The sequence below is a fragment of the Eublepharis macularius genome, chromosome 18 (assembly GCF_028583425.1).
Source record: "Eublepharis macularius isolate TG4126 chromosome 18, MPM_Emac_v1.0, whole genome shotgun sequence".
Lineage (NCBI taxonomy): Eukaryota > Metazoa > Chordata > Lepidosauria > Squamata > Eublepharidae > Eublepharis > Eublepharis macularius.
Window position 1 is genome coordinate 20,065,366 of NC_072807.1, and position 24,834 is coordinate 20,090,199.

The window sequence follows — 24,834 nt, forward strand, 5'->3', positions numbered from 1 at the left end:
TCAAGTTGTCCAAAACTCCAATGAAAAATTTCAAAACAGGGAAAGTAGAAAGGGGGGGGGAGGAGTCTAATGTATTTTTTAAAAAAATATTTGTATTCCGGCTTTCTACCAACTTTGACTCCAAAAAGCAAATTTCAAGGAAGGCGTGCGAAATAAGTTGCAACTAAGAGGTTGTAATAAATAGGTTGTAATAAAAAGGAATAATACAGACAGAGGTTGTGATGATTTCTGATAAACTCAAAAACTTGCACATTTCGTAGCATTTGGGTTAACCCCCATAAATGTTCTCCATACATTTTTTTTTAACAGAGAAAGACCAAAGTTCGAGGCCAGCACCGCCTCAAAGAGCGACATTTTCGAGCCTGTAAACTTTGGGGATTCACAGGTCACTTCATCACCCTCCCCGCCCTTCCTTCCATCCCGCCCCGCCCGCCTGTTTATCCACACGCCCCGTGCACATGGCCTACCCCTCCTTCCGATTGGCCGCCGGCCCCAGAGCTTGCCGCCGGGCGCCCAATCGCGGCCGTGTCCACGCGCCCCCTCCGCCTCAGCGATTGGAGGAGGTGCCGCAATCACGCCGCCGGGCCGGTCCCCCTGGGCCAATGGGCGGCGCGCGGAGGAGGGGTGGGCGGTGCCTGCGCCGTCCCCTCCGCGGCCCCGCTGGCTGCCGCCGCCGGGACGGTCCGGCTGAGGCGGGATGGCGGCGGTGGCCGCGTCGCCGGTGACGGCGCTGTCCGTGGCGCTGCGGGAGGCGGCGGGCGGCGCGTTCGCCGCGGGCGAGGCGGTGTGCGGGCGGGTGGAGCTGGAGCTGGCGGCGCCGCTGCCCGTCCGCGCCCTCCGCCTCGACGCCGCCGGCCGCGCGCGGGCCGCCTGGAGCGAAGGAGCCGCCGCCGCCGCCGCTTCCTCCCCTGCCGACGCCGCGGGGGGCCTGGAGGCCGAGGTGCCCTACCTGGACGTCCGGCAGGAGCTGCTCAGGCAGGCGGGTGAGGAGGGGCGCCGAGGCGGGCGGGCGGGCGCTGCTTTGGGTGGGGAAGGGCCCTGGTTCGATCCCCGGCGCCTCCGATGAAAGGGCAGGGAATGGGGAAGCCCGAAGAATCTGGAGAGCCGCTGCCGGTCAGAGTGGGCGATGCAGACCGTGATGGACCAAGGGTCCGGCTCCCTCTAAAGCAGCTTTGTTTAAGGACCTGCTTTGAATGCGGAACATCCCCAGTTAAAAGGTTTATTCCCCAGTATCTCCAGTTAAGAGGCCATGATGGGAAAGACTTGAGCCTGAGAAACTGGACAGCTGCTTCTAGTCAGAGTGGGCAACGCTGACCTTGATGGCTCAAGAGTCTGACTCTGTATAAAGTGGATTTGTTTTAAGGACAGGGCAGGTTTCAGTGGTAAAGCACCAGCTTTGCATGCTAAAGGTCCCCAGGTTCAATTCCCAGCACCTCCAATTAAAAGGTTGTGATGGGAAAGACTTTAACCTGAGAGACTGGAGAGCTGCTGCCAGTTAGAGAAGCCAGTGCTGTCTTTGATGGGTCAAGGGTCAGACTCCATATAAAGCAGCTTTGTTTAAGGACTTCCTTTAAATGCTGAAGATCCCCAGCTTCAATCCCCAGTGCCTCCAGTTAAACAGTTGTGATGGGAAAGACTTGAGCCTGAGAAACTAGACAGCTGCTGCCAGTCTGAGTTGGCGATACTGTCCTTGATGGACTGAAGGACTGACTCAGTAAAAGGCAGCTTTGTTTAAGGATGGGGCATGTCTCTGTGGTATAGTACCTCCTTTGCTTGTCAAAAGTCTCCGGATTCAATTCCTAGCATTTCCAGTTAAAAGGAAAAGCCTGAGAAACTGCAGAGCTGCTAGCAATCAGAGAGGCTGATACTGACTTTTATGGACCGTGGGTCTGACTCAGTAGAATGCAGTCTTGTTTAGCAGTGGCTTCCTCTTTGCCTCTTAGAAGGGGAGGTGAAACTGACAGCCTTCCAGAGGAAAAGAGGAAATTAACAAACCATCTGAGCAGTGATCTCCCTGGCTCTGTAGAAAGGGGAAATTGACAAAGCCTTCCGATCTCTTTCAAAACTCAGCTTCCCAGCTAACATTGCAACTCCCTGCATGTGTACATCCTCCTGTAATTCTTCTGTTATAGCTTAGCTCTCAGTGGTTTGCATGCAGAAGGTCCCAGGTTCTGTCCCCAGCTCTTCAAGGAGCGGTTGCTGGGTTGCTGAGGCTTTTCTCCTCCTGAGACCTTGCCGGTGGGAGCAGACAATACAGAATTAGGTGGACTCATGGTGTGGTTTTTGTTATAAGGTGGTTTCATGCATTTAAATGGTGTTTCTACAGCATGCATGGGGCTGTGGCTCAGTGGAGAAGACATTTGCTGTGCACGCTGAAGGTCCCCGGTTCAATCCCTGGCATATCCAGTTAAAAAGATCTGTCGATGGGTGATATAAAGTATTTCTTCCTGAGACCCTGGTTTGCTTTGAAAGGTGCAAACCTGAAACACTGGAGAGCTACTGCCAGTCAGAATAGGCAAGCCTGTCCCTTGGTGGTACGGTCCTAATGAAGGGAGCTCTAGAATGCTTATCCCCTGGAATTCGGGTTGGTCTTTAAGGTCCTGCTGGCCTAGAATCTTCCGCTTGAGGGCTCAGGGCAGCTTCATTTGTACTGTTTTGGGGAAGAGCCATGGCTGAGTAGTAGGGCCACTTGCACTTCACGCAAAAAACTCCAGGTTCAGTCCTCACCGTGTCCCGAAGCAGGTGCTGAGAGATTTTTCTCTGCCTGGGACCCTGAAGAACTGCTTTCATACTCAGCTAGATTACCTGGTGCAAGGCAGCTTTGTATGTTTAAACTGCTTTTTACGGTACAGTGTTTATGTGAAGGGTGGTAACTTCAGTAAGAGAGAATCTGGGTTGCAAGTGCAAGGTCCCAGGCTCATACCTTCAGCATCTCTAGTTAAAGAGTCTTGGGCTTGTGGCCAAGTAATACAGTGTTTTACTCCGTAATACAGTGTTTGTTGGAGGGCGCCTGCCTTGTATGCAGAAGATTCCAGGTTTAGTTTCTGGTGTCTTCAAGCAGAGGGAGCTGGGAAAGATCTGTCCCCAATGGTAGCCTTAGAGAGTATAAGGTTCCAAGCTGTGTGAAGGTTACTTAGTTCGTTTGCTGGTGCAGCTGTGATGTTCTGCTGCCCTCGTACCTTGTGTTGCAGTGTGGAGACTTGTCTCAGTGACAAAACACCTTATTTGCACACTGTATACTGTATACTTACAGTTTCTCCAATTAAATGATCTCAGGTGGCCGGTGTAGAGAGAACTTTTTCTACCTGAGACCCTGAAGACCAGCTCCCTGTCAGAGTAGACAGTACTGAGTGAGATAGATCAGTGCATCTGACTTGCTATATGGCAGCTCCGTATGTTTAAACTATGTTTTACAATAAAGTGTTTATGAAAAGGGCCGTTGCTCAGTGGGAGAGTGCCTGCTTTGCTTGCAAAAGGTTCCAAGTTCAGTTCCCGGCATCTCCAGTTAAAAAGAGCTTGTGGATGAGCAGAGGAATGGCTTGGGCGGCTTCAAAGAAGGGAATGGAGAGAGGATTGTCTTGGATAAAGAATGAAGGTGACTTGGGAGGAGGGAATGGTGTAATTAAGGATTTGGGGGAGAACGTATTTGAGTAAATTTCAGGATTAGAGAGAAGAATAAGGCAGGGTTTAGAGGTGGGAGGGAGGCTTCGGCTAGGCTGGAACAAATGGCTGTTGGAGTACTTAGTTGTTTGCAGAAAATTCAGAAATTCTTAATATTCCCAGGGAGACATGAAAGGAACCAGTGTTTTCAGGTAGGCCCTTGATGTTGAGTGTCGAATGTCCTTTGTGTGATTCGAGATTGGGGTTGGAGGATCCTGGCTGGAATTGAGAAAGAGTCAGAGATAATAAGGGACCAGTTTACTTACTTTACCACCTTTCTCTCCAACGGGGACCTAAAGTGGCTCACATCATTCTCCTAGCTTCCATTTATCCCACAACAGTCCTGTGAGGTAGGTTAGGCTGAGAGGATGTGACTGTCCCGAGGTCACCCAGCAAGCCTCCTGGCAGAGTGGGGATTTGAACCTGGGTCTCTCAGCTTCTAGTTCAACACTTTAACCACTATGCCATAGCTAAAGCCATGCTTGTGTGGTTTCATGGTGGGCATGGTCATTGGCAAAGCATTAAAATTATGCTTAGTTCTATTTAAGGTTGCTAGTGATTTGTTTTTTGTGAATTCCTGGGGTATGGTTTCAGCTCCCTTAATCAAGTAGAAATTCAGCAGAAGAAACTTTTTTCTATTGACATATATATCTGTATGAGTAGGTATGGTACCATTTTAGGAGGCCATATCACACACCTGAAAACTTACGCCAGTACTCCTCTATTAATTGTTCTGTTGAATGTGCTTTCCTTCTGAAATTCCTTCATGACCTCATCTCTGAGCTGGGCAGAATTTAGCATCACGTAGTACTTGCTCCATGGGATCCTATCCTTCTATAGCTGCAACCTTAAGCTTTTTTCAGCATAACAATGACGTCATGGAGGAAACGTCAAATACTGAATCTCTGCCTGTTATGCATCTAATAAGATGAGTGAGCTAAACAGAAAAGAAGCTGGCAGTCCTAGTTCTTGAATATCATGTGAGTTAACATTGCATCATAATATGGCTTTTCACATGTATGGAATTAATTCTTCCTTACTCCTCAACATATAACCACAGTTTGAGGCATGTGATAGGCTCCTAGAGCAAAGGGAAAGAAGCATTTGAAGGGGCTTAGCTATAGATTAGTTCTAGGCTGTGTTCCTGCTAAGAGTGTGATGGAACTAGGACTGGATACCTCTCTAGTTCTGTCTGGTTCATACATGAGTAGCAATAGTTTGGCGTTAAACTACTGCTGGGAAATCCAAGAAGATGTAGTTTGCCCTGGGATATTTGTAGAGGAAAGGTTTAAAAAAAGTTGAAACTAAGTTTTTCTTAGATAAAAAATCGTTGAGTGTATTTTCAGAGATTGCACATAGCCCTACTCAGTGTGAGATAACATGGAATAGCCTACCACTTCTTGCTGGGGGGGACAAAAAAAATAATTGTTTAATCCCCACTAGAAAAGTGGGCAAGACTGTTCAAAACTGGTCGGTGTGGGAGCAAACTGCTGCTGTTTGAACTCATGAAGTTGCCTTACACGGAGTCAGGACAATTGGTCTGTCAGTGTGTGGTATATTCAAGGTACAAGGTAGGTTTATTTACAGTTAATAACCAATACAAGCTTGTGAAAACATAAGTGAGTATCATATGCAAAATACACCACTTTATAAAAAATAATTGTATAAAAACTTAACAATATAAATACAAAACTGTGGGCTTTCAGGATTAAGGGTAAAACCAAATGTTACTCCTTTGCACATTCCCTGCGGATTCTACAAGCCGCAGGTGTGGTATATTCTGTGACTGACAGTGGCTCTTCCTGGATCTCATGTCTTTCCCATCACCTGCTGCCCAACCCATTTTGAGCTGGAGATTCTGGGGGTTGGACCTGGAACTATCTCCATGCAAAGCAGATGTTCTACTTCTGAGCCACAGTTTTGCCCTGAAAAGACAGAAGGAAATGCAGGTGGCAAAAATGCCCGTCCTGTTGAGCTTGGGATAGCCATAATTAGAATGGGCTTGTTCTCCCGGCAACCCACCAGAATCCTCACAGTCCCTCAGCTTAGTACTGTGGCTTGCCAGGTTCTCTAATCTCGTTTTTCCAGTACCAGTCAGGGAGAAAAAGCACGTTCTTCAAGTTTCTGGTAGATGGTTGTGTGTAGGGCTGCTTTTGAATTGATGGGCCACGCGTTATTGTCAAGGTTTGTTTTCGGAGATGAAACAATACAACCAAAGAAGAGAAAATAGCAGGCATATAATATACTTTGATTTAAAATACTTCTAACCAGTAGAAGCCAGTCCAAATGAGTGTGTGTGACATCATTCATTAATAGCAGTTTTAATTTTGCTAAGTGTCCTACAGTCTTCGTTGTGTTAGATGTTTATGTGTTAAGTGCCAGCTATAAAACCAGAGTGAGCTTTTAACACCTGAAACCACTTCAGATGGGACTCTCCAGAATCTTTTCTCTGGCTTTGCTTCCTGCTCAGTTTTGCATCTGTGCATACACTACCTTCTTGCAAGTTCTGTTTGCCTTTGTTTCTGTAGCACTTTGAGTCTGTATGATGCTTCAGTTTTTACTGTATTGCAGTGGTGGAAAGGATGATAGGGCCTTCTGAAAGGGGGTTATTTGCGAGACTTACTTGATTTATTTTAGGAGTAGCAGCATAGAATATTGTCTCCCCCCATGAGATCACGTTCATATGATGAGGCCCTGGCTAAGAGTTTGACAGCAAGGCCATTAGTAGCAGTGAGATTTGTACCCCTAAGAACTCTTGCAGGTTCAGTTACTGCTGGTGTCTAGCCACAGCAGAGGACACGGGGAGGTATCTGACACTTGTTTGCACTTGTGGCGCATAAGAAGAGCCCTGCTGGATCAGACGAGCGGTCCATCTAGTCCAACATCCTGTCTTGCGCAATGGCCAACTAATTGCTGTGGAGGGCCAACGACAGGGCTTAGAGGTAGAGGCCTTCCCCTGAAATTGCCTCCTGGCACAGGTATTCAGAGGCTCGCTGGCTCTGAATGTAGAGGTTCCCTTTAGTCACCATGGCTAGTAGCCACTGATAGACCTCTCCTCCATGGCTCTGTCTAATCTTTTTTTAAAGCTGGAAGATGCATCATTGCTTATCCTGAGGTTCCTTGGAACACCAGCAGTGCTGCCTTGAAGTTGCTACTAGTTTCCCAGATACTTGCCTCTTCTGAAGCAAAACCGACCGTTGCTCACGCGGCATTTATTCAGAAGGCTGCATTCATCCTACAAGCTTTCGTTGAAGGATGGGGAATAATGCAACAGTCCCTCAGAATGAGGACCCAAAATTTGAGCTTTCAGCTTAGAGCTTCTGTGACTGGTATGACAAGGTGTAGCCCAAATAACAGGTCCCTGAGGTATGTGCTAAGGACTGCGTAGAAGTGTTTCGTTGGTACTGAGCGAACAAGTGATACAAATCCTACAGTTTAGATCATTAGTAATTCAGCAGCAATTTACTGTGTTTGGGGTGGGGGGTGGGGATGTTGAGGAAATTGTTGATTTTTTAAAAAACACAACATTCTAATGACACGCTAACAATTCATATAAACAAACTAGACAAATAACTAATACAGGAAAATACAGTTTAAAAAGATAGGGAAAGGGAAAGACTAAAGCAAAACTACAAAATGAGTTCCAGTTTTCTCCGCAACAAATATATATTGTTTTCAAAGTCTCGCTTATTCTGTGTTAAACATAAGAGCCCTCTTTTTTCTATTGTTCCTGTTTCTTAATCCATAAATCCAGATATCATCAAATCATTATTATTTATTTCATGTAAAAAGTCTGAAAACGGTTTCCATTCAGCCACAAATGTCGCTAATGTCTTTTCTCTCATCGGTGAAGTAAGTTTTGGCATTGACGCAAACTCCAAAGCTTTTACCCTCCATTCCTCCTGTTGTTGATTTCTGATCAGCTTCCTGCACTCTAGATCAAGGTGTGTAATGCTGCTATTCTGTACAGTAATTAAGGAGCTAAGCAGGGGTCATTTCATAGAAAAAGAGCTGGAGGAGCTCATTAGCATATGCCACACCCCTTGCCAACACCGGAAGTGTGTCATAAGCATAATTGATTTGCATATGCCACACTCCCTGACATCACCTATCCTGGCTGTTTTAGACCCAATCCTGGCCATTCAGGACCGAAATTGGGCCCAAAATGGCAAAAAGGCTGAAAATGGCCAAAAAGGGGCCCAAAATGGTCAGGATTGGTCCGCTGTTGAGCGGGAGAGTGATCCACCACCCATCAGAGGCCGGATCCAGGCTGTTTTGGCCCCAATCCAGGCCAAAATAGGTCCAAAATGGCTGAGAGTCAGGTGGGCAGGGCCACCTGTCATGTGACCTCTTTGGGGAACTGCCAGAACTGCGTTCCTGTATGTTCCCCCTCGAAATGAGCCCTGGAACTAAGTATATAGATGCTTCTATGCACAGGATCCACGACGGCTGCTCTAATTGTTTCTAGTCCAAGCAAACCGGTGGGATTGCCAGTCCCATTCCTCTTTCAGGTGCTGTGGAAATTGCTGTCTGCAAGCTTCTAAGAAGCGCATCAAGCTTTTAAAAAATGGCAGCCCATAGCACTGAGTATGAAACCATGGGTCGGGACATTATGGTGTGACTTTGGCAGCGTGATTTCTATTTCATAGCAGCTCAGAAGCTACTTGTCCTTCACCAGCAGTGAGATGCTTTTTAAAAAAAACGTTCTTTCTAGGGATCTAAAGACTGTGATCGTGTTTGCAGCCAATATCGGTACATAGTATCTCCACTTAAGTCTTTTTTTTTCTCCTTATCTAAGAATGTACACACGGTTTAAGAACTGTTTTTAGAAAGCCTTTGTATGGCATCCACCAGCAAGTACATGAGGTCAGACTTCAGCAGCAAGAACGCTGCCTGCTCTGGGTGTGCGAGGACTTGGAAATGCCCTGTTAATGACCCTGCCGTGCTTTATTGTAAATGTTCATGAGTTAAACATAATCGCATATGAGCCCCGTGGCGCAGAGTGGTAAGCGGCAGTACTGCAGCCCAAGCTCTGCTCACGACCTGAGTTCGATCCTGGCGGAAGCCGGGTTCAGATAGCCAACTCAAGGTTGACTCAGCCTTTCCATCCTTCCAAGGTCAGTAAAATGAGTACCCAGTTTCCTGGGGGTAAAGTGTAGATGACTGGGGAAGGCAACGGCAAACCACCCCGTAACAAAAAGTCTGCCAAGAAAACGTTGTGATGCGACGTCCCCCCATGGGCCAGTAATGACTCGGTGCTTGCACTATCTTTACTTTTAGAATGGAGTAATTCCACACAGGATTGCACTGTTAGTGGATCAGTTGCTGGTGGAAGAAACCTGGCACACAGGGGACTATGTTTACCTTAAACATAATCTTATGCTCCCCTGTACAAAGCCTGGAATGTAAAGAGTCGCATGTTGGACCAATGCAGTCTTGCAAGCCATGGTGTTATGCTGGTGTGCCGCAAATAGCCAGGGCAATGAATTGTAGGAGGAATTCGTCTCGTCACCGTTGGACTATCCTGGCATTTATGAAGGTTTGAAATAAGCGGAGAAGGAATGTGGCAAAGTTGGCTCCTGTCTAAAACAATAGGGGATAGTTCAGGGCACCAGCTCTCATTTCCACTTTGTATATTTCCAGTTTGTAATGGCTGTCACTGAAATGTTTGGTTCTTACCTGCTCTTTCTTGCTCCATAATAAAGAGGTTTTTGTTGTGAGACCATTAAGTTCGTCCATTCATTAACTAAGGAATCAGATTGACATTTTTTTTCAAGTGGGAGAGGCTTGATGGTTTTATTCATAGTTGAAGAGGACTTACTGTTCACAACGTGCCCTTTTCATATCACTTTGGCGTCTGGAAAGCAAGCTTGCAGATGTCTTATATTTGGAACAAAGAGGACTGTGGGTTAATAGATTTAAGTTCTCATGGTGTCCAAATCAGTTCCAGCTCCCTAAAACTGTAATCTGCCTTCTTCAACCATTAGCTACCTTTAATTCAATGGCAGCTGTTGACCATACATTGAAGCCTGTGTGAACCCACAAGCAAATGTGCTATTAATTCCCATCTCTACTTCTGCCGCTGTTGAGACTTGTGGGTTCAGTCAATAAAACAGCCTTTTCTTTCTCCTGCAGGTGATGAGGGTTTAATCCTGTTAGAAGCTGGAAAACATGAATTCCCTTTCAGCTTTCAACTCCCCCAGCAGTAAGTGAAGTCCATACAGTTCGGGATATTGATTTTAACTGCAAGCATTCTATTTATGTGCTTTATAGGCCGCTGTCTTACTGTGACTGAAGGCGGATTACAAAATCTAAAACTAGTGAAATAAAAACAGTGTAAGATATGTAATAAGCAATGTAACAAGATTGTAAACACTGGAAAACACTGAAATAAAAACAAGATAATACATGCTGTAAACTACAATCCTGTCCCTTTTATGAAAGTGTCCTCTTGAACAATTCTGTTATAATACAATCCTATTTCCGTTATAAAAATGTTTTTTAAAAGCACGTGATGGGGAAACATTATTTAAAAACAATGGACAGATGTGACCAGAATGGATTGTATTTAGTTCCCCCAAATCCAAATTCTATCTCATCGTTAATTTTGATTGCTTTGCTTCATATCTGAATTTGAAAAAGTGCTTTATTCGCCAATAGAGGAATGCTTCTGGGAGAAAGATTTGAGCTTTAGGAGTCCTTTATCCTGGTTCTTATAGACTGTGACAAGCAGGGCTCCTGTTTTTCACATTTCTTGGGGGGGGGGGGAGATGTACAGAATGGAACAAAGCAACGCCAATAGTGGGAAACCCTTTGTGGGTGGTATCTTCTGTCCCCCTTGAGCTGAGAGTAGTTCTAACTGGTAGAAGGCGAAGATAGTATGAGCTGCTTCAATTGGGATATAAATAAAAGATTCATATAGCATAGTTTATAGCTTTTCAGAACTCTGAATGGTGGTTTTTTTTTGCATAGAGGGTTCCATGGAAAGAAAACATGGCCTTGTGTGTAAGCAGACAGACAGTATGAAGAAGGAAGGCAGCTGCATCCCCTCGCCAGTAGAAGCTTTTGCCCAGTCCTTTTAATGCACCACAATCTCAAGGGCTACAAACTATTTTAATGACACCTGAGCCGTGCAGGAAGCCGAACAGTGCTCTGCATAAACGATTCACAGGCATGGAATGCATACCACGCATCACAAGCCCTGTCAGTCATGACCCACCACCTCATAAAAGTGCCTGGCTAGTTATTATTTCCCTCAGGGTGTCGTTTGTAGCAAGATGGCGGGTAAACAGCTGTGTGTTCTGTGTCTTAAGAAACATGCCAGATTTTGTAAATGGGAATTTCTCTGACTTGTGTTCAGACCGCTGGCGACCTCTTTCACAGGAAAGTACGGCAGCATTCACTACTGCGTGAGAGCCACCCTGGAGAGGCCAGTGGCCCCCGATCAGACTGTGAAGAGAGAGTTCCAGGTTATCAACCACATCGATGTCAATTCACCATCCTTGCTGGTAAGGGCAGCTCCAGTTACACTTCTGCCATTTTCCCCCAACCATAACCCCGTCTCATATTTTGGTCTGCCGCTTTTCTGATTTCTCAGCGACTGGAAACTCCCTTCTAAGCTTTCTCTATAAATAGCCTTGGGTTGTGTGAATTGCAGGGAGGAACTTTTTAAAATACTATTGATTTTCATCCCGGGCTGGCCCACCTGCTCCTGCCAGAAAAGTTGGAGCAGGATTGCCCCAATAGACAACCACAGAAGCTGAAAAGTGTATAGTTTGACTCAGGGCTTTTTTTCTGGGAAAGGTGGTGGAACTCAGTGGGTTGCCCTCAGAGAAAATGGTCACATGGCTGGTGGCCCCGCCCCTTGATCTCCAGACAGAGGGGAGTTTAGATTGCCCTCTGCGCCACTCGGCGGTGCGGAGGGCAATCTAAACTCCCCTCTGCCTGGAGATCAGGGGGCGGGGCCACTGGCCATGTGACCATTTTCAAGAGGTTCCGGAGCTCCGTTCCACCGCGTCCCAGCTGAAAAAAAGCCCTGGTTTGACCAGACTAACAACATTTATAAGGCACAAGAGCTCTAAGCACTTCCCCCCTTTGGTAACAGTGAGCTATGAAACAATAATTAGAGAGAGCCATTAATCACTCCCAGTCTATAATTTAAGCTGTAGCCATTGTTATGTATCTTTTTATTTTTGCATGCCATTTTCCAATATTAAGTGCATATACGCCTGGATGGACCTCCCTCGGATTGCCTTCAGTTATTTAATTTTTTTTTGGTGCTGTTGAGTTGGAAATGCTGTATTGTAGAGAACAAGATCAGGCGAGATGTTGCCGAAAAAAATATGGTGGAAGCAAAGAAACTGGACTCTTTGCATTCTCATGGTGGCGAGGGTTAAATAGTTAAATCTGATTATTTTAATTTTATTTTTATTAGGCTTCTTGGGACAAACTTGGATCACTTAACTTTTTATCTTACCTTGGTGCAGCACGGCTGTATCTTCAGCAGTCAGTAATGTTTTCCCTACTAGCCTTTTCCTCTGTTCCTTTGAACCATCAGCTTAGACGGCTCATTTACTGGTGTAAAAAGAGAGCATGCTCGTTTGCATATGAGTCTGTGTGAATGAGTGTGGCCTTGTCAGATCTTCAGCAGAACTTGATGTTTAGGTCTGTTCTGTGCTTTGGCCATGTGGGTAAGTTTTTAGACTCCAGAAAATTTTTTTGCAGTCTGCTTACCAATATAGAATTTTAAAAGCCACTTTTCACACGGAGTGGGAGGAATCTCTAATGTGTAGTTGCTGTTTCTCACTGACAAAGCACATTAAGTGCCAGTTTTGACAAAAACAGCTACGTTAAATTTGTACATCCATGTACTGTGATTCTCGAAGGCTTATGCTACAGTAAAGTTGGTTAGTCTTAAAGGTGCTACTGGACTCTTTTCGATTTTGCTACTACAGACTAACATGGCTAACTCCTCTGGATCTATGTTTGGGAGTGACATCCATGCTTGTCCCATTCCTTTAAGTCTGAATGGAGATTTGCTAAAACCAAGCCCAGACCTTTTTTTACTGCTAGAACTCGGTCAAAGGATGTGTGAAATAACAGATGTTCTCTGAGCCTTAGCGAAGTGTTTCACTTTTACTTAAGCTATAGAAAAGGTAAAGGTAGTCCCCCGTGCAAGCACTGAGTCATTACTGACCCATGGGGGGACGTCGCATCACGACGTTTTCTTGGCAGACTTCATACAAAAGCAGTTTCCATGCTATTTTTAATGGAGTTGCTGCTTCTTTAGCAAAAGCCAGCTTCCTTAGCATTCTCTTACACCTTTCTCATATCACTGCCTCAAGACAAAGGAAACATGAAAAGAATGAGCAGAACACTCCCCAGTCTGAAAGCCCACAATCCACAAACTGTATCTTCATTTAGCAGAACTTGATTGGCTCAAAATGGCAAACGGTAGAGCCCTTTGCAGGACATAGCAGGAGGCTCCTAGCATGAGATAGCAGCCGACTAACGTTCATGGAGCAGTGAACTGAGATCTGCAGTTGGACTCTCCTTTTCTCTTTACTCGTGCTGGAAAATGTTTTGCAAATCAGATACTCTTAAGTTGCCAATTAGGATAATTTCTAATTACCAGGGGTGACCAGGTAGCACGTGAGCGATAAGCTTATAGTAATGTCGGGTAATAGCTGTGAACACTCAGACATGAATTTGTTTTGATTCGCCATCATGCTTCAGTGTATGATTGAATCCAAATCAACAAATGCACAATAACTGCACAGGAATCCAAAGTAAAGTCTCAAACAAGCTGATGTTTCTTCAGTGCATAAAGTGGGCCAAGTACAACATTGTTCCAGAACAGGTTCTGGAATCCAAAAAAATTCCGTAGATGTGACCAAAGACTTTGACATGTTCATTGAATTCAATTTGGGGCAGCCGACTGCCTCTCCCCTGAATCCCGTTTTGCCAATTAGCTTTGCGACTCTCCGTGTTTCAAAAGTGGTTTGCAAGTGGACTGTTGGAGAAGCACAAGTTCAAAGTTTCTTTAAGCACTTGGAACTGGTTTTACAATTGTTTGGATTCTGACCCAGCTCTCTTAATGATTATTGAAACATGCAACATGTTTTTCTGCTTGGCTTAGTGGGAATGTGTGCCAGTTTTTTTGTTATGGGTGTTCGTTATATCCAGTAGAGTAACTCTGCATTTAACTCAGATATTCACAGTGCATAAAATAGCATCGTGGCAACCCGCCAAAAAGAGTAGGTTTAAAAAAATATTAGGGAAAAATAAACTGCTAGAAACTTTCTGTGGGACTTCTCAGATATGCTAGACATAGGAAGGGCTGAGTATAGGCGTAAAATGGGTGACGGGCTTAAATTACCTGTTGGGTCCTTTCTGGCTCTGTCAAATTTTACTAGCTTTGGTTTTATAGTTTAACAGAGCAATCCTATGCTGAATTACTCCAGTCTAAGCTCATTGATCTCAATGGGCTTAGACTGGAGTAACTCTGCATAGGATTGCACTGTAAAAGTAACTTAAGTTGTACACAATCGTTTTTATTTTCTGTTTCACATTTTAGATAGCGTCTCCCCAATTTGATACAGGAGAAGGACCCAGAAAGCAATTAAGTAGGTCCTTTCTCCGGCTTGTTGCAAGAAATGATTATGTGACTATTTGTAAGATGCCTCCTCGGATCACTTGATGACCGAGCTTTCTTAAGTAAGTTTAGTGGAAACAAAATGCGAAGTTTTGCTTCTTAATGCGTGTCCTAGCCCTGCTACCTATCACTTTTTCAATAGTAATTGAAAATATTAGTTGACCTTGTTCTCTGAAATGTGGTTAATTGAGCCCTAGAAAAATTGCTGTGGACAAACTGGTTGCTCAAGCGTGTCTTATCTTCTTGGCGAATAATTAATTTGCTCTGGTGAAAGGGTTGCAGGATATGTTTTGTTTTGTTTTCGAGGCTAAACTAACACTTGACTTTTATCACAGTTTTCAAAATAATACGGAAAGCAGCCCGATTGAGGCTACTTTCTCAAAGAATATCCTTTTTGGACCACACTGGCATTGTGCCCAGGATTCAGAGGGCAACACGTTATGGATTTTTATCCTCCACCTTTTGGAAATGGCACTCTGAAAATGAATCCCCAAAGGTTAGGGGAGTTCCTGAAGCAGCCGCCCATAATGCATGAGGGGACATTGCTGGGAGGGACAGACAGGACATACCACACAGTCCCCTTTGGATCCCAGCTGAGGGTCAGAAAAGTATAGAAAAGCTGTATAGAAAAGTGCAACACGTGGATAACAGTCCACATAAATAGGACTTCAAGGACCACAAAGCCAGAATAGTAAATCTTGGGCAATGACGTGCAATTGTATAAACACAGCTTTATGCAAAAATGTACAGAATCTAGGATCACAGGGCATGTTTTGTAAGTTCTTGTTCATTCAAGATAAAATTCAAATGCTTTTGATTATCTTCTAGGTTATCTCATAAATTGAGAGCCAGCCCAGCGTGCTAGCTAGAGTGTCAGATTAGGATCTGGGATACTCAGATTCAAATCCCCACTCGGCCATGAAATATCACTGGGTCACCTTGGGCCAGTCACACCCTCTCAGTCTAACCTACCTCACGGGGTTGTTGTGAGGAAAAAATGGAGGGGTGGAGAACAGTGTGAGCCTCTCGAGTCCCCAGTGGGCGAAAAGGCAGGATATTAATAAAGTAAATAATAATAAATAATCTGTAAAGTATTCATTGATTCCCTTGGTAGGGATATTTCAGGTGGTAGCATAGCGGAAGGTGGCATTTCATAAAACTGTAAAACCTGGTCCATTTGTGCATTTATTTATTTATTTATTATTTTATTTATTCGAATTTGTATTCCGCCCTCCCCGCAAGCGGGGTCAGGGCGGATACCAACATATTAAAAATACAATTAAAATACAATAAAAAATTCATATTCATTAAAAACAACACATTTAAAACAAGATGGTGGACAGCCTTCACAGGGAGGGTTTTATACACCCCTTTTTTCCAGGTTGGCGGAGGCCCAGCCTCAGCCATATGCCTGGCGGAACAACTCTGTCTTGCAGGCCCGGCGAAAAGATAGCAAGTCCTACCAGGCCCTGATTTCAGCAGACAGAGCATTCCACCAGGACCGAGGCTAGGTGGGCCTCCTTGGGGCCAGGGACCACCAACAGCTGTTTGTCCCCTGATCGGAGTGTCCTCTGGGGAATATATGGGGGAGACAGTCCCGTAGATACGCTGGTCCCAGTCCACACAGGGCCTTATAGGTCAATACCAGAACCTTGAATCTGATCCGGTACTCCACTGGAAACCAATGCAGCTCGCGTAAGAATGGTGTTATATGTGCCTTATTTGGCACTCTCATAATAACACGCGCCGCTGCATTTTGTACCAGCTGTAATCTCCGGGTCAGACTCAAAGGCAGCACCGCATAGAGTGAGTTACAGTAATCTAGCCTAGAGATGACCGTTGCTTTTTTTGAAGGTTGCTTTTTTTGGAGGTTTACTTTCCCAATAGAGCCTTAAAGGATGTAAAATATAAAGCTTCCTCTTTGAAAATCGCCTCAGTTGTCTGCTGAGGCTCTTTCATGGAGACGAGAGTGGAAGAATCTGGGATGCCTGTAGAGAACGGAAGGGGAGAGCGATGGATGTCTTACCGGGCATAGCAGTTGCTGTTGCTTCCTGCCTCTCAGCTGCTGAGTGGAGAAGTTTTTCCATACATAACTGTCTTACAACACAATCCTAAAAAGAGTTACACTAGTCTAAGACCATCGATTTCAATGGGCTTAGACTAGAGCAACTCTGTTTAGTGGTGCTTCAGCAAATGCTTAGGATAAGAGCAAAGACTATGGAGAGTATGGGGTTTTTGTACAGCACCTAGTTACTTTGAGCACACGGAACATGTCATCGAAATAATTGCTGTGAACATCTGGTACGAGTTGTTGGCCCAGGATGTCATGTTACTGCAGCAGGGGACACGAAGAAAGTGACTCGTGCCGAGGCCAAAATCCAAACCCTCTATACATGGATGGGCATCGTGACTCTGTGGGAAAGAGATTGTGGTGGATAATTCAACTAAAACATTGCTTTTGTGCAGCAATGCGGGGAGGGGAGGGGCTTTTAAGCTAGAGATTAGAGGAAAGGGATAGAAAATAAACCTGCCAGTTGCAATAATAGCTTTGTATGCGTCTATTTTGATGTTGCATCAGAATACTTTGTGGAGTTCTGATTGCTCGGTCTCGAGAAACCATGTTGTACAACGGGAAAAACAATTTAAAAAAAGGCAACTAAAGCGGTCAAAGGCTTGAAGCATCTTCCTCTGAGGATGTTGTTAGTTTCTAAAGTGCCACTGGACTTTTGTTTTATTTTGCTATGACAGATTAACACATACGATAATCAAACATCCGGGGCCTTTCAGTAAAAATACTACTAAGGAAGAATGGAACAGACATAAAACATTACGCATGGCTTGAAGAAAGTGGACATAGAGAACTTCCTCTTCATCTCCCTGAATGATAGAAGCCATGAGCTGGATGGGCAGAGAAATTCGGGACAGACAAATTAAATTCAGGAGAGACAAATTAAATTACCACTTCGCATAACACATAATTAACGTATGTAATTAACTGACACAAGATGTAGTGATGACTTGGAAAAGGGAATTAACGAGGCAAATTCATAAAGGGTAAGTCCTTAAATGGCTAAATGGAACCTCCGTGGTCAGAGGCAAGCTACCTCTGAATATCAGCAGGGGTGGGAAGCAACAAGAAGATGCTTGTAGACTTCTCACTGGTACCTTGGTGTCTAGTGTAGGAAACAAAGTGCTGTAGAATGTAGATGGACCTTGAGTCTACATGGAGGACTTATCGACAGCTACAATTCTGAAGGTGTAGTTGTTCTCTCATACACCACGTCTGAGAAAGTGCAGATCTACACAGCTGATGTGTAAATGTATTTAGTTCAGGGAGCTGGGTATAAATATTTAAAATAAATAAACTGACTGCACAGTGTAGGTGGATCAAGGCTGTTGTCGGCTCTTCCAACTCTTGCCTTGACTTTGAGATGTATGTTGGTCATCCATGGCTTGCTACTACTTGCAAGTATGGAAGTTGCTACTCTTTTTATGGAACTTTATTTTCAGTGCGTGTGTCTCCTTTTGCAGACGCCTGTAATACAAAGCCAGGAGAAGATGGTTGGCTGCTGGTTTTTCACTTCTGGGCCAGTCTCTCTGAGTGCCAAAATCGAGAGGAAAGGGTACTGTAATGGTAAGTGTTTTTCTTCAGTTCGTTAGATTCAGAAGGGAACTAGGTATTACGTTAACATGCACAAAGTGTTTGCTGAGACAGTGGGAAATGCATAAGAAAAGTTGCAAGGGGGGGGGTCTTCAAACTTTCCTGCAAATCCTCCCTAGCTGTCCCCCCCATTTCAGTTTCAGACCCCACCCAGAGGAGGGAGACACAGCATGGTTCCTGTGGGTGACATGGTGCCCTTCATCACCTTTCCTGGCTCCTGCCAAGTATTTTTAGAAAGTGGGTGGAGCTAAGTGGGTCTTTTGGCCAACAAGGCTTCTGATTGGTCACTGGAGATTTGATCAGCTGTGCAGATACCTTTTTATAGAAGCTTATGTATAGATTTGCCAGCACTGGGGGGTAGGGCGGAGGGATGTTTTAGTGTTTTGGGGGGGGGGTTGCTTTGCACAAATATTTTTTTTTAAAGATCAATTGAATTGGTGACCTCCTGAGTCACAATTCTTTTCTTAGTCATTCCACACCAGCTTCCTAAATGTCCAGCTCTATATCACGTGTCCTAAAGCTTAACAGACGCATTCTCCAGTTATCAAAGAGATGCAGTAAATATTTTAAACCGTAAGTTCTCTGAGAGTCACAAGCTGCGATATAATGTCTAATTTAATAATTAATCTGGGGCTTCTTTCTTCTAGGTGAAGCAATACCAATTTATGCCGAAATCGAGAATTGTTCCTCTCGTTTAATTGTTCCAAAAGCTGCCATTTTCCAAACGCAGACCTACCTAGCAAGTGGCAAAACAAAGACTTTCCGTCAGATGGTTGCCAATGTGCGGGGGAACCACGTTGCCTCTGGGAGCACAGATACCTGGAACGGAAAAACTTTGAAGATTCCGCCTGTCACCCCTTCTATTCTCGACTGCTGTATTATCAGAGTGGAATATTCGCTAGCTGTGAGTATGGCTTTTTACGGGGAACAACAAATAGGTGGTTGTGCCCTTAATGGTACAACTAAGTGAAAGTACGTGCGTATCTGTTTGTCTTTCATCATACCTGTTTGCGGCGTTGTCCGTTCCTAATAACGTTCAGTCCATGAGCTAGTGCGGCTGAGTTCGAGGAAGAACGTTGCCTGGTAGTTAATAGTCCCAGTTCTCTCTATCCAGTATTGTTATCCCCACTTATTCTTCCAACCCAGAAGCATAAGAGAGTCAACTTTTACCCGTGACTAATAATGGTGATGCTAGTATTGAGCCTAAAGTCTTAAGTGGAGAAAAGTAATCCAATAACAGCACAGATGATATCAAGATCACTATGAGATAGTGACATTGATTGTACAGAAAATGGAGGGTAATAGTAGAAGGAAGAGTGCCATAGGCTGGTGCTTCTGAAACTGTCTAGTAGTCTTTAAGAGCAGGTGGGAGTAGGAATAATATTACTTACAGCCAGGGCTTTTTTTCTGGGAAAAGAGGTGGTGGAACTCAGTGAGTTGCCCTTGGAGAAAATGGTCACATGGCTGGTGGCCCCGCCCCCTGATCTCCAGACAGAGGGCAATCTAAGCTCCCCTCTGTCTGGAGATCAGGGGGTGGGGCCACCAGCCACGTGACCATTTTCAAGAGGTTCCGGAACTCCGTTCCCCCTGAAAAAAAGCCCTGGATTTGACATTACACAGATAGGAGGGCTGTATTGTAGGGAGATGATCTCAAAGAGATGCTTCACTAATGACTTAGGGACCATAGACTTCACCACTGTGTTGCCTTACATATTATCTGTTGCTTTAAGTATGTGCTCCTATGTACTGCCTGTTGCTTTGAATATGACCCTGCTGGGTAGTTCTCTGTCATCTAATGTCAGTGCTAGAATTGCTTATGCTCTGTTTCAGCACTTCTTCAACTTTGTATCGGACTTGTGCTAATGTTATGTCTTTGTCAATTTACATTTATTTACCCTGTGGCATTGTTTATTGGAATGTCCTTGATTCTGAGTGCGCTCACCTCGCACTGTGTAATCCGCCTTGATTCTCAGTGAGAAAGGTGGACTATAAATGACATAAATAAATAAATGTATTTTATTTGCAGTGTTTTGTAAATGTGCCGTATCACTGAGCAACAGGTTGTACTTTATGGCCATTTTACTTCTTATTCAAAGGCGAACCCAAACCTGCCATCAGTCATCCCAGTCCCACCTCTCCCAGCTCTCCCTTGTCCTCCCCAGCCTTGCAGCCCACCCAGAAGAGAATCATGGCCCATTTCTGGGTCCTGATCCACAGTTTGGGAACCCTGCCTTACTGCGAGTCCAAATACTCAGGCTTCCATCCGGAACCAGTGGAACTGTGGGTTAATTTGATGGCACGAAATGTTTTGTGATGAGGGCGTCTCCATTTCCCTCCCGCTTCCTATCGCAATACGTTCTTTGCAATCTTGCCTTCACAGGTGTACGTTCATATTCCTGGTGCTAAGAAGCTGATGCTCGAGCTGCCTCTGGTGATCGGCACAATTCCGTGCACAGCATTTTCCAGCAGAAACTCCAGCCTCACCACCCAGTTCGGTATAGACATGAGCTGGCTGGCACTGACTATGCCAGAACATCCCGAAGGTAATTTCCAGTGGATAGCCGTGTTAGTCTGTGGTGTGAAACGAAATTTGATTTACGTAGTGTCTTAAAGACCAACCATAATTTCCAGAGAAAAGGGGGTTTTTTTTAATCAAAGCGCAATCAGTGGATGTCAGAGGGGCAAAGTTGGTGTTTGTGTTAAAAAAAGAAGCAAAACTCTTTAGCTTTGATGCTGAATTACGTCAAATTCAGAGATCACTGCTTAGATTCTTTAGTGTGCTGCCCGCACCAATTTATAGACCTTTCTTTGTAGACTTGATAGAGTCCACTTTATCCAACAATCTGACCACAACTGTTGCTTCTACCACAACTGTTGCTTCTACCAACTTATCCAGTTTGGTGTAGTGGTTAAGTGAGGTGGGACTCTAATCTGGAGAGACGGGTTTGATTCCCCACTCCTCCACTTGAAGCCAGCTGGGTGATCATGGGTCAGTCACAGCTTCTCGGAGCTCTCTCAGCCCCACCCACCTCACAGGGTGTTTTGTTGTGGGGATAATAATGGCATACTTTGTAAACTGCTCTGAGTGGGCATTAAGTTGTCCTGAAGGGCGGTATATAAATCGAATGTTATTATTATTATTATCCACAAAGGTCTCCTTCTTCAGTTCTGATGGAGTACTTTTTGACTCATGAAAACTTATACGCTGGCAAATTGTTGCTTTTTAGGCTGCTACTGGATTCAAATTCCTCGTGAAGCCTCTGTGTTGTTGTTAATGGTTGGAGTGTTGGTTCCAGATTGTGTCCACTGTGGTGTGTGTTGGATCAATACCTGAGAGATTCGGGATTGAAACCACACTCTACCATGGAAGCTTGCCGGGGCGTTTTTTGGATGGGATTTGGAAGGAGTGGAATTGCAACGTAATAAAGTGCCTGTCACCGAAATATACTAATATAACAAGTTACACCCTCTTTTAGATTCTAATGCGGTTTATATGCACCTGCTTATATTTAGGTGATCTGAAATACAGACATTAATACTTTTGTATTTTTAATTTGGGCAGTGGGAGAGGTCAAACATAATAGCTGCTGAAGTAGCTTGCTCCGGTGTGCTTTTTCTCCATTTATAGCACCACCCAATTATGCTGATGTTGTATCAGAGGAAGAGTTCTCAAGGCATATTCCTGCTTACCCTCAACCAATTGACTGTGAAGAACAGCTGTGTTGTCCAATGTTTGCCTACATACAGGAGTTCCGGTTTCAGCCCCCTCCTCTATATTCAGAGGTAAATGCAAATGCTTGAACGCCTTCATATACAGTCATATACATTTATGTCAGAATCTCTGGTGCTTAGTTTTGTTGTTGTTCTTTGCAGGTCGACCCAAATCCTGTTGAAGTAGAAGACCGTCAACCAGTTTCGTTCATGGCCTAATGAGAACTTGGGGAAAGTGGCTTCTTAATCCAGGGGAATGTCTTAATTTTTTTTTCCCTACTGCCTCTGCTTATAACACAGCTTTTTAAAAATTATAAACAAGAAATGTTTTCGTTCTTAGAAACAGGCAGGTATCAAGGACACTGAACTCAAGTCAGAATACGTTGTGCCTCTTTGCTGGGAGAGAAGATTGAGGGTGTCGGTTCGTTGGCAGAAGCAGCAACTGTGGCCAGGTTGCTGGATAAAGCGGACTCTTGTCATTACCTGTGGCAAGCTGAATATGTCGAAGAAAAAAAGGAGGTCTCTAAATTGGTGCAGACAGCACATCAAAGGAATGTAAGCAGTTATCTCTGGATTTCTGACTTAATTCAGCATCAAAAATAAGCTTTGTTTAAAAAAAAAACGCACATGCAAACCTTGCCCATCTGACATCTGTCAAGTGGTACTATTTAAATTCATACTGATTTTGAGGGATGATAGATAATTCTGTATACCATTATGAAGGCACAAGTTTTTTACATATGAATGGCCATACGTTCGCTTCTGCGATAAAGCTGGATTTTTGTAGCCGCTTTGCACTTTGTTCAGAAAGGGAATTTGTTAACTTTTCTACTACAATGCAGGTCCCCCCGCCCCCGCATCTTTTGCTACAGGGCGTGAGCGATCCATCAGGGCAGCCAAACTGAGCCATTGCCAGTTGAGCGCTTAGTTCAATACCTACTTTTATTGCAGATAAAACTAGCACTTTGCCAGAGTGCTTATGCTCAGCACTTGGGAAGAATGAGTATATAGGCCCCCTTGTTGTCAGCAATAGATTTGTGGTTTAAAAGCCTTTTTAAAAGCCTACCTCTCTTTAGAAATGGGATCAGAAACCAAAAAGTGTGATTTTGCAGGCTTGGACTTGCCTCTGTTTGGTTCCTCAGATTAATCAATAAAAGGTAATGAGAAGAGTTGTAAATACACCCAGCTTGGCTTTAGGTTTGCATTTGAAGATCTGGGGGTTGGGTGGAGAGAATGTACTGAAAGATTCATTTGTCAGGGATGGTTTTCTTATGTTCTGAGGAGCAGTCTGATTTTTAAGGGTATTGCTCTTTGCTGTCTCTTTATTGTTTTCAGAATTGAGCAAAGTCTTGTTTTAGTGCAATATACTTTCTCTTCCTCTGTCAGCATGGTGAGATTTTGCTGCTGAGGGCTTGGGGCTGCTTCATTCATCACAGGAAACCCTAAAACACAACTGCTTTTCAAAGACATTCAAGAAATCTTAGTTGATTAATGGTGCAGTCCTACACAGAGTTACTCCAATCTAAGCCCAAGAGTGGACTGATTTCTGCATAGGATTGCACTGTAATCACATAAGCTTTAAATTAAGCCAGTTAAGTTGGGGCACAAATTTGAGTCAGCTAGCTAGTAATTAATAGATCAGTTGAACTCCGTAAGCTCACCCCGGTATGGGAGGCAGTGTTTACTTTCCATTCTGTCTTTCCTCTGGAGTAGATTTGTTTCCGGTCAATCTGGCCATTCTGCTAGTGATGAGACTTAATTTACTGGGGGAGAGAAGTAAGAAACTGTGCACCCTCTGATGGAATGCCATATTTATGGAGAGTGATGGAGTCATTTGTGTGGCTATCAGTTACTGGTGGAGGGAGTACCTCCTTAGCTCACAGAGCTTCACTCTGCCATTCAGCAGTGAAATTCTTGTGCATGTGTTGTGCTGATAGCAGCCAAAATCCTAAATATCCATGATAGTTTTTGTATAGTTTTTTCTATTAATGTGTACATAATATTGTTCAAAGCTTGGGTGTTTTGTGTTTGTCTATGGCATTCGCTGTCAAACCACCCCCGTGTAGTGGCATCCCTGCTGCCCCCTTGCTGTTTTGCATACGACATCATGATCCCGGCAAGATCATTGACCAGGTTGTCATATAGCAGAATCCACTCTGATGGAGTGGCCTCTAATGCACCCATAAACTGGTCTAAGGTGTTAGGGATGAGTAGATTAGCAGTCATTTCTGCTGCCCTCTGTGACCACTTGACCCTGGGGAGCTTAGATAACGCACTACCACCAATTTCACTCCCGCGAATGCTCCCAGGAGCAATATCAGAACTGTCTAACACCAGGGTCAACAGAAAGTGGTCACTTTCAGTACGATCTGATATTGCAAAGGCTTTCATCGTATCCGGGGCTTTTTTTCAGGGGGAACGCGGGGGAACAGAGTTCCGGAACTTCTTAAAAATGGTCACATGGCTGGTGGCCCCGCCCTCTGATCTCCAGACAGAGGGGAGTTGAGATTGCCCTCCGTGCCACTAGGCGGTGCGGAGGGCAATCTCAACTCCCCTCTGTCTGGAGATCAGGGGGCGGGGCCACCAGCCCCGTGACCATTTTCTCTGAGGGCAACCCACTGAGTTCCACCACCTCTTTCCCCAGAAAAAAAGCCCTGATCGTATCCCTCAGGGCCGGTGAGATTAACATGTAGTCCACCACACTGCAACCCCTAGATGAGGCGAACGTAAATTCACCTGGAGAGTCATAAGGAAACAATGCATTCAAGATGACAAGATTAAACCTTAAACAAAATTGGGCCAGATAAACACCAGCCTCATTAACTGTTTGATCTTTAGAAAGTCTCGGTCCAAAGAAACGGGCGAGTATATCAGTCTCGAGGTCCAGCCCCAACTTTCCAGCCATCTCTGCATTATTCTGACCCACCCTAGCATTGAAATCACTGGCAATCAATGAATCTGCCCCTGGATAGCTCTGCTCCACTTCCTCTAAATACTTAAAGAGGGTCTCCCAATGAGAGGACAAGGCATCCCTATGTTTGTCTGTGGCACCAGGGTGGAATGTGAACAGAGGGAATGGCTAAAAATCTTTGCGGTGATATCTAGGGAAAGTTTTGAGATTTACTGTTAAAAATGGGGTGTGCCTGGC

The 24,834-nt window shown here is 44.6% G+C and overlaps 1 protein-coding gene across 2 annotated transcripts; it reads left to right on the forward strand.

The window, feature by feature from the left end:
* The first annotated feature begins 677 nt into the window (after positions 1 to 677).
* Positions 678 to 24,155, forward strand: ARRDC4 (arrestin domain containing 4). Of its 2 annotated transcripts, XM_055003023.1 has the most exons (8): positions 678 to 983; positions 9,796 to 9,865; positions 11,021 to 11,168; positions 17,846 to 17,948; positions 18,623 to 18,879; positions 20,356 to 20,518; positions 21,604 to 21,758; positions 21,849 to 24,155. In XM_055003023.1, exons 1-8 carry the CDS (start codon positions 698 to 700, stop codon positions 21,903 to 21,905), a joined length of 1,239 nt encoding a protein of 412 aa, XP_054858998.1. In that variant the 5' UTR covers positions 678 to 697; the 3' UTR covers positions 21,906 to 24,155. The 2 variants fall into 2 exon arrangements, with proteins under 2 accessions (XP_054858998.1, XP_054858999.1); XM_055003024.1 differs by lacking the exons at positions 9,796 to 9,865; positions 11,021 to 11,168 and having other exon boundaries at positions 951 to 983.
* The last annotated feature ends 679 nt before the right edge of the window (positions 24,156 to 24,834 follow it).